General features: G+C 36.2%; 1 protein-coding gene across 1 annotated transcript in view; it reads left to right on the forward strand.

Annotated features, from left to right (window-relative positions):
• The window catches only part of LOC133532507 (atrial natriuretic peptide receptor 1), a 365,542-nt gene that overhangs the window by 110,028 nt on the left and 239,592 nt on the right, over positions 1-15,922 (forward strand). Inside the window, exon 5 of the mRNA XM_061871235.1 lies at positions 5,498-5,703. Within this exon, the coding sequence (XP_061727219.1) occupies positions 5,498-5,703 (206 nt within the window). The remainder of the gene's footprint in view (positions 1-5,497; positions 5,704-15,922) is intronic.

The raw sequence follows: 15,922 nt of genomic DNA on the forward strand, positions 1-15,922 counted from the left end.
GCTTTCAATAAGGTTGTGATTGCAACTGATACTGTAGAGATACGAGGTTTATTTTTTTTTCTGAAAATTTATAGGAATCTTATTGGATCTGCTTTGGCGCCTGTCCGGTCTCTGAAGGTAAATTTACGTAAATTTAAAGAGAAACATTAATCTATCCATGTTTCAAAAGTAGCTACTAATAAGTATAACTAAATTATTTTGATTAGGGAGTTTTATACATAAACTGGGTTTGGGTCATATAATGTATATATAATGCATTATTGTTGGTTAATCTTATTCATAATAATCGTGGTTTATGTAACTACATATAAAAGGTATTAAAATGCGAGTTTCGGTGGGTTTATGACATGAGTTGAAAGCGTGTTTCATAATAGCTTCTTACGTGTATTTAACGCCAGATTATGCACAGTAACACACAGTGCTTTATATACACACATACCTATTATAATCTCTCTAAGATGCTTTCAGGAACTGGATAACGACTGCCATTGCGACATTGATCACTCTACTTGCAATTTACATTTCATTTCAAATCGGCTTAGTGGTTAAAGCGCTACGCGCGAGCACATGATAGAACCTAAGTTACATACATAGACTGCTTAAAACATAACCTTTGCTACAGAATAAAACTTTTTAACAAAAAATATAACCGACTTCAGAAATTATCAAAAGCGCCATACATGTATCTATAACATTTGAAGAGTTCCCTCGATTTCTCCAAGATTCCATCATCAGACCCCGACTTGGTACCAACGGGACCATCTCGGGGTTATACCCGTTCGATTAAAAAAAAATTGAAAATCGGTTCACGATTCTCGGAGATATCGAGTAACATACCTCCTTTTTTGAAGTCGGTTAAAAAAAGGGTAAGAAAGGAAGTTAAACAAATAATGGTAGTCTTGTTTGCTTTGATAATGGATGCATTGTGAAGAAGCAAAATAGATATTCAGAATAGCGATACTTAAGTGGCAGAAGTGTACTGTTATTCACTTGTCGAGGAGATATAATAGGACACAAGTTACCCACAAAAGCTATTAGTGGAGTATGAAATTACAGTACCTTCGTGCGTTGATATTAAGACGTACAACGAAAGTAAATAATGACTAAAAAGTGGCGTAGCATGGACCGTTATATTCTATTATAGTTTTGTAGCGCAACTAGTTTCTGCCCGTGAATTCGTTTATGTGGAATGATTAGATTGATGATTGATAAAAAATACCTTATATCCTTGTCCAGGCCTCAAACTATCTCTATACCAAATTTCATCTCATTCGGTTTAAGCGTGAAAAGTTAACAGACAGACAGACAATGTTGCTTCTGCATTTATTATATTATTAGCATAGACATATACTTATATTACTTCGTAAAGACGGGCCTTATTACGGGCACTACGAATGGGGCCAATATATGGGGGTCTCAAATAACACTTTTCTTCGTTATTCGATAGTTGTGAAGGATCTTACATATAAGAAATCAACATATTTGGGTTCGTCTTTGACGTCTCAGTTATGGCCAGAAAATCAGGTTTGTGGCCCAAAATTGTCCAACTTTGATGCCAAATATCTCAAAGATAATTAACTTTGAAGTAAATATGGGATAGTACTTATATTGCTTAAAACAGTTGATGTCAATATGATAAGCAAACAACATTAGAAAACAAAAGGGATTCAGATCGAAGGTCATTGGCGCCAGGGAGGTTAACCATATCAAATAATTCCGCCCGCAATGTAAAGCCACACACAAGTTACGAAATGTCATGTCATGTTATGTCTTGTAATGTTTGTCCATTGCTGCTCGTTATAATTTCAAAAATTAATTACGGGGTCATAATATATAAGTGTCTGTAAACTTTAAAAATTCTTAGTCATTTAAACGGGTAAATACTATGTCTGGTTTGATTTATTGCCCGTATAGAATTTACACACTGTATATTAAACCAGTGTAGCAGACCTTTGCTAAAATAAAACGAAATATAAACACAAACACTTTTTAATTGCAAAGGAATCTTTGCGTAAGATAAAAAAACAATAACAAAGATATCCTTTTCACAAAAGGAATTTCCGAATGATGGATAAAAATTTAACGTATTCCATTCCACGCTCAAACCATTTCTATTAAATTCGCCGCTTAAAATCAAATCCCAATAAGCGCGGCAATAAACTTTAAAAACCGGCCAAGTGCGAGTCGGACTCGCGCACGAATGGTTCCGTACCATTACACAAAAAACGGCTGTTGTATCGGAGCCCCACTTTAATATTTATTTCATTCTGTTTTTAGTATTTGTTGTTTCCTTCTTTTCAAAATTTGCAATACCGAAAAATATTTTATTTAAAGCGAAATGACATCCAAATAAAAGTGATTTGTTAAGATGTAATTAGTGGAACCCGTTTTCTCCCGAAATGGAAATTTCATAGAAAAAACACCGTTATTTCGTTAGGGTCGCAAAGCTATTCTTCACTCTTAAGGAAAGTTATTGATAGATCAGTGATATCGTAGCCAGCCAGTTCTAACTTGAAATTTGTGGTATACAAGCTTTTTAGTACGTTGGTATCAACACGACTAATAAAATAATAAGCATCCACAACACGACATAAACACATGAATTCCGGTGTGACCACATATGATCAGCTTTTAGCTTATCACGCTTATCGTTCGGTGGAGTGGCGCGCATTCTGTTCGAGTGCCACTCACTGCCTAATAATAGGAGCCCCTAATTTACGATTCATGAATATACCTGTGCAAATGGCGGACTGTCACTGCCAAATATAGTACCTAAGTCCTCCTTTTCGGTTTGACGGTTCCCACATATGACGACGATGACGTTTTCCTAAGCTGAAGGATAATTGAAGTGTGCAAAAGAGAAGCTATCACGTATTTTATATTAAATGAGTGAAAAAGAGGCTGACAACAAATGAAAAAAGTAACCAGTTTTGAGCTTCATTGTAGTCGCTAGCGGCCGGTATGAATGTAAGAAACGTAAGGTATACTGTAAAAAGCTGCATTAAGGAGATACGGCGGTGGGTGGTGAGATATTGAAATATACTGTTATAAAAGAAAATAATTTACGCAATCACCTTTTTATTTATTTTTTGGGTACAGTTAACGAACAAACAGCTAACAATTGTGCATAGTATACATTAAAATGAATAATACAGTAGGCAAAACATTTTCCACTAAGAATATGAATCATATATGCTCAAAGGGAACCCATTACATTAGAGACTCAAGACATCTGACGAAGAAAAGTTAATACAAACATATATAGATGAAGCAACCCTACTAATAAAATAATGTTATTATTGTTTTGTGCATGTCCGTCCGTCCGTCTGTCGCCAGGCTGTATCTCATGAACCGTGATAGTTAGCAAGTTGAAATTTCTACAGATTATATATTTCTGTTGTCGCTATAACAACAAATACTAAAAACAGAATAAAATAAATATATAAGGGGGCTCCCGCACAAAAAAGTGATTTTTAGATAATGGTACGGAACCCTTCGTGCGCGAGTCCGACTCGCACATGGCCGGTTTTTGTTATATGTTGTGCATGCAAGAGACTTGGCTCTGACTTATGAGATATAATCTCGTATTGTTGACGAGTTTGGATCCATAGAAGTCACTCGAATGAATGGAGTTACGCTTAAATGGTATTACTCATAGCAAAGAGAATTTGAAATAGAGGCGTATTGACAAAGAAAACTTTGTAGCGACGTAAATTTACTGACATCTTTCGACACATAATTAAAAAAGATGGCAGTACACCTACTTACTCGTTGTAAGCAAACAAACATGTACGTACACATAAAATACTAGGAAAGTGCTTGCCTAATAGTAAAATAAATCATAATCCGTCATAAATGCCAATATTGGAGACCAGAGGCATAAAAATAAGGTGAGGCGAGAAAAAGGCTACGCATTCCCGGTCTAATCGCCCCAGACTTTACTAAGAGGCCGTAAGCACAGAGAAGGTACCTAAACATATATTCATCGGCCGTTCCACTTTACTAAATGATGCTTTCCGATATCATTTAGGGTTAAAAAAACACCGAAACTATAGGTGTGCCTATAATCTCTCAAGGGGTCCCCCGCAGAGTTTATCCAGGATCCCATCACCATACATATTCTAAGTTGATGATAATGGGACCGACTATGAATTATATACCCTTGCAAACAAAACATATTTTTCCAAATCGAATCCAACCGTCTTCAAGAAATGGGGGGATTACATAAGTACATATAAAGACATATTTTTATCGGGTTTATAGCGGATTTATTTTGTTACCTTCATTTCAGACGTTTCGTCGCAGGTTACACTGGTCGTGGTCACGGATAACTGTACCCCTAGTGTAAATTTAGTCGATAGCGAAACGTGACGTACGCGTTTGCGTTAAGTCTCATTTTGTATGGGTTTTTGAACAGCGCGCCAAGCGGGACGTTATGGAAAGTCAAAAATCTCATACAAAATGACACTTAACGCAAACGCGTACGTCACGTTTCGCTGTCGAAAATATTTACACTAGGGGTACTGATGTCCCAGTGTCTATGTCAAAACAGAGACTTCTATAGCTAGTTAACTACACGACGAAAAGTTTAAGAAAAGATTGGGTGTAGACATCACGAAATCAAAACACCCACCACATATATGTATATCATAGTCCGATACACAACACTCATTTTACACGAAGACATCCGAAGATAGATAGATCCGTTGGCTTGAACTTCTGGATCTCTAGTTCTGTTTTGTTTTGACATTTTGACCACGACCCACAGCTGTTACAGGTGCCAAGCAAACTAATTAGTTCGCTACAGACCTGAAAAAAAAAGATGTTTTAAATTGGTCTCTAAACGTGAAAGTTTTCAATGTAATGCATTCATAACTACATAAAAATAAACAAAGATTGCGATGAATTGAGATTAGAATCATTCACCTTAAATTTTGAAGTCGGTTAAAAAACACTGGAGTGCCACATTTGCTACATTTGCTATGGACTTCAGCTATGGAATTCTCATTACATAACATGTGTCTCTTACTAACTTACATTCCAACTACTTAATTATAATCTGTGCCTATGTCACAAATGTAGTGCCAAATATACTTAGGTAGGTAGTTTAGTTAAATATGTTTCACTGAAAGTGATCACTTTATAGATATGTATCTATGTATGGAAAACGAAAAGTTTTAATATCAAGGAAATTGACAATGACATCGCCCGCATTAACGCTGCTGCGGTAGCAGTTCAAACGTCATATTATAAATTTCAAATTTCGAACGTTAATTCTGATACTTCAATATTAAGTAGGTACCGGATTCAGGTAAGTGTTTAGATAAGAAATATGATGGTAACTGCTACCGATAAAACGTAGCTGTACCTACGTAAAATATTCGAAACTAATGTTATATAGGCTTTAAAATTACGATATTATCGCCCTTTGCACTCTTCACTGTTTTTCGCACTCGAGTGGCCTAGCACTGACACGTTTTATTTGCACGCCATCTAGTTTTGACTGGAAACAACTGCTGCTCATCATCGAGCCCGAGGCGCAAGTCAACGTCGCCGGCATGTCCTCCTGTCACCTCATGATGAAGAGCCTAGCAAACTACTTGAAGAAAGAAGACATTATCTACACTCCTTGGGATACAACATCAGACGCCGGCCGAAATTACACGGAGAATCTGAAAACGTATCTCAACTACCAGTATACAAGTAAGTCTAGTTATAGGTTTTTTTCTTTTTTTGGACATCGGATCGGTGAAAATAAGGTACATGCTTTATTTACCCATTAGAAATAAGATTTAGCTTTGTTAGGTTTAAAATTTAGCGTTATGTACATCAGTACAAAATACTGAGGTAAACCTTATCATAGTACCGCTATCCCACACGAGATGGCGCTGTTATCAAATAAAACAAAAACAGGAGATAATAGATATTGACTACTCGCCAACAGATAGCGCTAGCTACCTCAAAACAAAATATTTTTTTAACAGATTTGGATGGAACCGAGTGATGCTCCTATACGATACACCAGCGTACCAATCGCAAGTCGGGGATACAGGAGGCTATTTATTAGCGAACAATATTCACATGTTCATGACGTTAGAGGGCATCGACGTGTACGGGCGAGAATTGCAGCCCTCTCAGAGTCACGAGGACTTGTTACTTCAGAACATAGGGAACGACTTCGGGAGTGAGTTTCAGTGTGGAGTGAGGTTCTGATTTGAGAGGGTACGGTTTTATGGCACGTTTGGTTTTATGCACTTCGCACGTGTGCCTTCGAGGTTTCCTCGAACTTTTATTATGGCTCTTCTACACAAAGCACTTTGGAATTAATATATTCGAGTTACAGTCGAGTTCATAAACATGTAAACATTTCTTCACCTTAGTCCATTGCAATAAGGTGAAAACATGTTTACGACTATTTCACAAAAAGGTCTACTTTTCCGGCGATGTCATGCGTATGGCACCTGCTTTAGGAGGAATGGGGACGGCCGCCTCTCCATACAATTTGTAGTCCCCATTTTCCTCCGGATATTGACATTATGGAGAATATTTTTACATAACATGTATATTAACCATATTTATGCCCCTACGTTTGACTTTCTTCGATTTTTAGATTATTGTAAAAATTAGGAGCGAAAAACAGATTTCATACAATTTTTTAATTGCTCCTAACTCTTATAAATGATTCATAGGGGCATAGCTGTGGTTGAGATATAATAACTTGCAGGGCCGGATTTAGGGGAGGGCAACCGGGGCTACTGCCCCGGGCCTCCACAAAAGAGGGCCCCCCCACAATAGAGAATTCGGTAAATTTACCATTTTATTTGGAAAAAAATTTGGGCCAGGGGGCTTCCACTCCTTTATTGCCCGAGGCCTCCAGACCTCTAAATCCGGCATTGATAACTTGTGTCAATATTTTCAATAATCCAGAGAGGAAAATGAGGACTACGTTTGTATGACTTTTCATACAAACCCATTTCGCACGGGTCCTCCACTTTCGTCGTAATAACCTACAGAAATAATATTTATGGTACCTATATTAAATATACCATTGAATATAAAGCTAAGTTATCTAATGTTATCATGCCAAATATCGGCTTAGCTTTATCAGAAGTGTTAGAGAAAATAGCGACACGTACTCGGGTACGGGTGCTCTTCTTATGGGGGTAATTATTGGTAGTAAATCTTATTTGGCAGATTGAATAGCTTTTGTAATGAATACAGGGCTTGCTTGCACTGGATATTTAGCACGCTTTGGTTTTTTGGATATCTTTGTTAATGGAGTATTTAGAATACAAGGTATTTGTATATTATATTGTTTCGCGTGTAAGATGTAACTACGTGGAAAATGTTATTGTATCTCCTTGGATTTCACGGGCCTATAAATCCCGGTCTTTTGAGAGGCTTGCGTGGGGATATAGATCCAACACGTAGAGGCCTCTTGGATAGCTTTAATGTCATGTAGAACGCCTGCTGGAACCCGTTTATTATTATTATATTTATTATTAAAATAATTATTACACTATACTAAAATGAAAGTGGAATAAATAAACATGTCTAAAAGGCTGTTACTTACGTTTTTTAAGTAACGGACTTTTTCTCAAGTGTGTTTATAAAAAAAACCTGTATTTCAGATCAGTTAATTAATATCATGTTACTATAAGAAAAACCTGTTAATAAGAAAAGAAAAAAAAACCTAATATAAAACTAAGAACTGAGGTGGGCACTACGAGAACGAGGAGAGCACGTGGCATGCTCTAAACTTAGCTCTCTCAATATTATAGCCACCTCGGCCTTAAACTTAGTGACCGATATCTATCAGTAAAGAATATCTATTCTTTATATGTATATTAATGTCCTTTTGCTAAAAGTAGTAAGTGCTTCCTAAGAGTTACATATATGACTCATATACACATAATATGAGTTATTATGAGTTGTTATAAATAAAAGGCCTCAAGGTCATATGAATTTTTGTTTAAATTCAGATGAGTCACATTGAGATCGATCGATGTCGGAATACTGTTTAATTTTTATCACATTTTATACAGCAAATATATGTAGCTGTACCTTGCAAATTCCAAATATTCTGCAATTTTGAAAAAAATCCAAACTCAGGGGGCCGATTTTTGAATTGCGATCGCTCGATTTCGTAGTAACTCCACTAATATGCATCTATATTCTACTAATAGGATGGGAACGAGTGGTCAATACCACTTGATTCCCAATTTCTGTGGCTCGTATTTCAAAAATAGCATTTCGCTGTTTCCCACAGATTTTAGTGTCGAAATCGAGCGCTCGAAATTCAAAAATCGGCCCCTAGAATCGTCAATAGAAGTATATAGGTATAATTATCAAACCAGCTTAGCACGAAAAGCGATTCAGAAATGCGACCCAACTTGATTACAACAATATTATGCCATATAAAATCGATATTTATTTATACAATAACATGAACTTTGTACAATTCAAGTGCTTAACCTTTCGTATGCGCCTGTCAAAAATTTGCCATTTATTTAGCAACTATGACATCTTCATGTTTAAGTTGAATTTGGTTGAATATATATGGAACAGATCTGCTCCTAAGCATACCAAAGGTTAACTAAATTCTTAACAAACATAACAATCCACTTAATAATCTACTTATTCTCCAGGGCCGCTTAGAAACGACTGGGATTTCCAAGTTAAGCGTTAAATTGTAACACGTGTGACATAAATTCTAAGTTGCCAAGTTTTACTGGAGTAAACAAGGCGTTTAGAAAGGTTCTTACACAGCAGTATTCCTGAATTCAGTATATTGACTACTTTCTTATTATTACTGTGCCATATGAGCTTTAAAGTCATGTTATCTTTCGTGATCCTAGTACTTAAGTGGTAGAATCTGTAGCACCGATTCAATCCCTAGGTATAAATATTATTCCTGAGCGTTGGGAGGAGCTTGCTGGAAGGAGGTCTTCTTGGCGTTCTACCATCCATAACGGTGTCAAAACATTTGAAGATAACCGCCTCAGTAGCCTAGACATAAAACGCCAGTTACGAAAAGAGAGACCTAAGTCCTCCTACGTGTACACGTTCAACGCAGCCGGCCAACTTTATTGTCATGCGTGCAATAGAGTATTTAAGAGCAAGTTCGGCCTGGCTAGCCATATTAGGACTCATGCTAGACAACGTCCATAATGTTTATTTAGGGTCGCCGTCATCGAAAACGATGAGGAGGACTATATAAATATTATAAGATATTATTACTTGTATTTACTATTTTCTTCGGGATTATTGACGTAATACAAGTCTCTAAATCAGCAAATCACGGCATCGAGAGGGCGTCAAGAATATTATGAAGTTAGGATACTGAAGTTGCACGTACTTTTCTGAATCCTATGTGAAAGCACTTATGTTTGCAACGGTCGGAGGTCTCGTGTTGATACCGAGTTTCTGGTTGAAAGAGGATATGTTTTTTTTTGTGCGTCTAGTGGCCGTCTAGCGGTGATTACTGTCCCGGCTGCCCGGCTCAAGATAAAACGTGCGAGTTTGCGTGTGACTTACGAATACTTTTGATATATATCGTTTCTTTGTTTATTTTAGTTCATATGAAATATATAAGTTATATTTCCCGAAAGCGTGCTATTTTTGTGAGTCAACTATGATTTGACTGATACTACACAACAATATAGTTATCGCAATGTGTGATCGCTGAACCTGTAGATTTTGTCAAAAATAACTAGTCAACACGATATCAATTTTTTTCGCTACGTTGTTGAGCAAGTCGCTTTACATATAATAAAGTTTTAGAGGTGCTACTGACAATAGTAATAATACCTCAGATATGCAAGTTACATTTTAAAATTTTGTAACATATACATGTTGCTAGCTCGGCCGTTTCAGTAAAACCGAACACACGTTCCAGATTTTCTAACAAAACTAATTGTATATTTGTTCCTAAATAATAAAAATAAATCTCAACTACGAATTGTGCGGTGCACACAATTTCTTACTTTAATTTTTTACACATTTAACAATTTCTTATACTTTGAATTATTGGTTTTGTGACTTTTGGGATTTTTCAATTAAGATGTCAAATATATTTCAAGTTTCAAGATGGCTAATTTAAATGTGTTTCATTTCTTTAGAACTTTAAAGCCTTCGAAATTATCTAAATTCTGCAATAATTGAGTTACTAATGATTTGGCATCTACCAACGATAGCATAATAACAAACATAAGTAAAAATTTGACAGGTACATAGTGCTAAAGTAAGCTACTTTGAACGAGAAAACGGCGACACAACTGCGCCACGAGTTAAAAATAGTCCTGTACTAAAAAACTCCATAAAACAGGAATATGTAATAAAATAATTGTGGCGCGCTTTTGATCTTCATAATTGTTCCGGTCCCCGTCGTGTCGTAGCTAAATACCTTCTGTGTCACAAACAAGCTAAGTATACGTAGATATTAGGATATGATACTTTTCGATTGACGAATTGAGCCCCTGACTGGCTACTTTTCAATCCTTCTTTTTATGTGTACTTAACTGGAATATAAAAACAGTATATTATGCACAAACATGTCGTAGTAATGATGGATAATAAAGACGTATTTAAAAGTTTCTTCGTCTACAAAAACTCTCTGGTTTATCCGCTAAATGCCAGACAAAACAAAGCTACAAAAAGCTGAATCATAAACTTGCCAAATAGATGTTAACGTTTGCGGTGTTGACAAATAATCCTCTAGATAGTGTTTAGCTACTTTAGCTGCAGGATTTACGCAGACCTCGCTCTATGCCTATATTCATTCATTTGATCTGCTACGTTTTTTTTTGGAAAAACGATTTACTTTGATTTACTCTAATAATCTTTCATACATATTTTTCTTAAGTTACCAAAATGAGTAATAAGGCTAGGGCTACTTACGAGATATTATCGAATGTCGTGCTGACAACAAAATTTGTATGGCAACTTTGAAAATCGTTCACATGGCGTTTATGTGGGAAAATCTCGTGTTCCGGACCAATACTCGAAACGATTTTATCGAAAGCGGTGCTCAGTGGCGCTTAAGTTTATGTTATTTCGTTTACACGAACAAACTGATTTCTCATATAGGTAAACTACGCGCGCGGGGGCAGGCACATAGGTATACGGGAAGACCGCATATGTAAGTGAAAAAACCGAATGGACCACGCGCCGTGTGAACGGTCGTCTCATATGCGATCAAATATCAAATCTAATGCTAGATTCACACGGTGTCAATTTTCCCGTATACGGCTAGACGGCTTTCTTGCATATATGCCGTGTGAACGGTGTGAACGATTTTGAAAGTTGTCATACAAATTTTGCTGTCACTACGGTATTCGATAAAATCCCGTGTACGATATACTGGAAAAAAATTACGCCGTGTGAACCTACCTTGGAGTAACAGATAGTCGAATATGTTTTAGTTAAGGTATAATCAGGTATTTTTTAATTATAGTACTTTTCAGTCATTTCTTTATTTTTTACCTTTTACGTATCTTTTAAGACCGCATTCGACCGGCTGAGCGCGATAATAATAAAACTAAGCTAGTTCGGTGGTTAATGTGTTTCAGTACATTACTTCTGCCCGTTTTGGTCGCGGCTAAACGACTGGCGTTAACGACAGGTTCTGGGGTTTTACGTGCAAATAGTTACGTGTGGTATTTGTAAGTAGAAGACTATTGATAGGTGTAACTTGTAGTAGGCACATTTTGTTAAAGAAACATCTAGTATATTTATACAATAGGAGTAAACTACAATTTAATTTATTCAAATAAATTACAAGTAATATAATGAAAACTTAAAGATACTTAAACATACTACAAACTAAATAATTTATATATTTCCAATAAATTAATAATTAATTAATTTAATTTGACATGGATCTTTATCTAATTTTAAGTGATATTTGATTTATCTATCTATAGCTATGAGAGACGTTATCCCTCGTGTATGACACCGCTGCTTGTGTACCTATATCATCTATCAAGATGTACAAGGCCTTAGGATGATATAGATTTTGCACCGTAAAAAGAGGCCGCTCTTCATACATACATACAATGACACCAAGTCTCATCTCATCTGAAAACTTCATCTGATTTAATTCACTCTATGCGCCTCTTAAACGTAATCTATTTTAAATAATTTTATTTTATAATTTAACAGAACTATATGTAAAATATATATCGGTCAATAAGTTAGAACTCACTATGGCAGGTCGAAAACGCCACATTAGAATTCCGAATTCTGATTATGTTATATACATAATAACGATCTGTGCAGTAATATTAATTACGATACATTAATACGACGTATTATTAGTATAGGACGTCCTCCTGCTGCTATCCTATCGGACGCCCTAGGTATCGCTGGAGCGACATGGTGGAGGCGGATCTGCGCGAGCTTCGAGTCGACAATTGGCGAGAGGTCGCACAGGACCGAGAAAAGTGGCGCTGTCTTGTGTCGGAGGCCAAGTCTCATTTTGGGTCGCTGAGCCAACGGAGTAAGTAAGTAAGTAAGTATTATTAGTATAGTTTACAGTAGTCTTTAATTACTACTTAGTTTATATGTTATCTATATTGTAATGTATGTAGTAATTAAAGAGTAACTCGTTGTGCCACCACCATATTCTATATGTTGGATATCGAGCGTAGAATACTTAATTAGGATTGGTGTAAGTAGATGATAATTGTATACGCAAGTTATGACATATTTACTTACAAATATACAGAATGGCCAAATTAAATAGGAAGGATACATTTTGTGTTTAAAATTTTAACTACTTTAAGTTCAAAAATTATATAGTATTGTTTTAAAAATATATTATTCAGGGTTAGCAAATACCTAGTGCCTACGCCAATTCTCGAGATTAGTTACCAAGCGGACCCCAGGCTCCCATGAGCCGTGGCAAAATGCCGGGACAACGCGAGGAAGAAGAAGAAGGGTTGGCAAATACATGCGGAATATAATGTCTGACACATGACAGTAGGAAAATGTGAGCCCTTATCATCGACATTTTCGTCGTTATCGTAGTAAATTTATGTCGAATGGTCGATTTTAACTGTTTAAATTTCATCAGCTTGTCAGCATAGACACGTAATTTTAGATAGCCCCAGAGAAATAAGTCAGGAGCCGCAAAACTTTGGAAAATTTGGGTGACAATCACTGTCACTGTTTTTCGAAATTAATCGAACAAATAACGTGTGTTAAACAACACAAACATTTGAAAAATAAATACCCTGTATATTATATTTATGAAAAAACATTTAATATTGTTAACAATTTAAAACAAAGCGTGTACTTCTTATTTGCCCAACCTGTATATGTTGTTCATGAACGGATTAATGTAAAACAAATGTCCAAAAACCTACTGTTTCCAGAATATGGTATGTTCAACAGCTTCGAAATATCGGAAACTCGGAGAACAAATACGGTAAATACCTCGTTTTTGATAGTAATTATAATAAGAAATACTGTAGTGTTCGATTAAAATCGTGAACAATAAACTCGTGTTTAAATGTAGTTGCGTTTTGTCTTAAATATAATACAATCAAACAATTTTGAAGAGATAACAAATAAAATTACACGTGACACAAATATTAAATGTATCTATTTGTTTCATGGAAATTTTCTGCATCCTAATAGTTATTGGCAATAATATAGTTCTAGATACTTAAGTACTTGGAAGTCGGCCAGAATGTATAATAAACATGTCGATTTTCTTCAATTGGTAAATATTATTTCAGAAGAGGAAAAAAGTTAAGTACCTAGCTAGATAAAGCATCTCAAAGGATAATCAATGGCGTACCATGAGGTGAACGAACAAGTAAAGGGAGGGTTTTACAAGGTACAATCAAAGAACTGAGCAACGTTAAACATGCGGGCGACAGCTGCTCTGTTGTCGTCTCATCAGAGAGAAAAACTGAATAAGCTACAGACGTTGACAGATGTTTTGGTGAAACCAGCCCCGAGAAGTAAAGCTTAAACGAATTGCAGCGATAAGGGAATTTATCTTAAATTAGAATAGAATATGCGAATATACAAGCATAAGTACTCATTGTCAGTCGGGTAAAAAAATTTGGAACTATTATTTATACCTGACAGCTGGACACTTTTGCAACAGTTCTATCATAAGAGATTTCTCTTCTCTTAAATCCACGCTCCATACCATATAATAAATTTAGAAAATTTCTGACGTATCTTATCGAAATCGGGACGAATAGTGTTTTTGTTGTTTGAAAAACGCGCTCTGGTATGGAATTTCCCACAGACGGATTTAGCTGCATCGACTTTACGATGCTTTTATACGAATTATATAATATAAATCCCACGGAAGTAGCTAAGCAGGAAGCTAGTGAAATAAAAATTGGCGGCAGGTATAGGTAAGTGGATTTGCCGTGTTTCGTTATTCAGTAATTCTCAGTCACATCGTTCGGGCGGTTCTCCGAGTTACCTTTTGTTTAACACCGGAAAAAGCGTTCGGGAATTATAGGCATATTTATTATCCAACGCAAAGAAAAATATTACGAGGCAAGCGTGAAATGAATGCGCATTCAGCTTGGTTCAGGGTAACGTGTGAAATTTATGAGATTTAGAGGCAATTATTTAAACGTTACTTCTTCCCTCATCCACAGAGTGATTTTTTCATCTCTGACCATACTTTGAGAGGCGAATATACAGAATGTAACAAAAATAGTAGAGATCCGTTTAAGCCCGCATATTTGGTATCGTTGTTTCTTTTGACGCGAAAATATATTTTTTTCTCGTCAAGTCATCCAGACTTGCCCAATAGAATAAAAATATTTCGCGTCGGCAGCAATACACAGGCCAGTCATTTGTCGTGTTAAATATTTTTTCTTCTACTCTTTCTTAATTAGTACATGATACCTTAAATTACATTACATGGATCCCCAGGTTACGTGTAGAATATGTGAACATTATAAATTAATGCCTAGCATATTTCTCTCTCTCTAATAAATTAAAAACATTCGAATGATTTTCTGTCCATTAGGCGGGTCTACACAGAGCGAACATACGCTCGAGGCAATTTCCTCGCGCACAAAACGGCCAGTGTAGACGTGCCTCAGCCGAGGCAGTGCGCTAGTTTACCTCGCCCGAGCGCACCGCCTCGATCGAGGCACGGCTACGCTGGCCGTTTTGCGCGCGAGGACATTTCCTCGCTCGTATGTTCGCTCTGTGTGCACCCGCCTATTCAGCATCAATACCGCGGAATTCTTATGATTCTTATGAAATATATTGCGAGGGTCTAATAGAAACATATTGATAAATAGAACGCTATAATTGAAATATCAATAGGCCCATATTAGCAAAAGTAATGAAGGGTGAAATTATGTTTCCCTAAGGCCCGAGCTGAGCTTCTTTCAGTCGCCATTTGCCTCTGCAAAATAAATATTACCTATACTTACCTACATACTTACTTATCGCGATGTGAGTTTTAAGGGTTCCAAACCTTAAAAAAAAAAGAGGATACCCTTATAGGATCACTCGTGCGTCTGTCTGTCCGTGTGTCACACCCAATTTGCTCCGAAACTAAGCAATTAACCAACGTGTTATATATCAAATGAAACTACATAAGTAACTTTGCCATCCATCCTCAACTTCGCCTTATAATTCTTTTCAGTATTAATTATAGGTATATTAAAACTTATTCCAAATCCCAAATGCTGAACTTTCTAAACGCTCACGATACAAGTTACGAGTATAGTGGAATTATGATTTAATACTAGCAAATAGAATTTGAAATAGAGGTGTATTGTCAAAGAAAACTTTGTAACGACATAAATTTACTGCCATCTTTCGACACATAATTAAAACTTTTAGAACGCCATTTGACTTTGATCATATGTGTACAATTTGTTAAATATCAAAAAGTAGCGCCATCTAATAGATCAAAGACCGAAGGTAT

This window comes from Cydia pomonella, chromosome 2, assembly GCF_033807575.1.
Source record: "Cydia pomonella isolate Wapato2018A chromosome 2, ilCydPomo1, whole genome shotgun sequence".
NCBI lineage: Eukaryota > Metazoa > Arthropoda > Insecta > Lepidoptera > Tortricidae > Cydia > Cydia pomonella.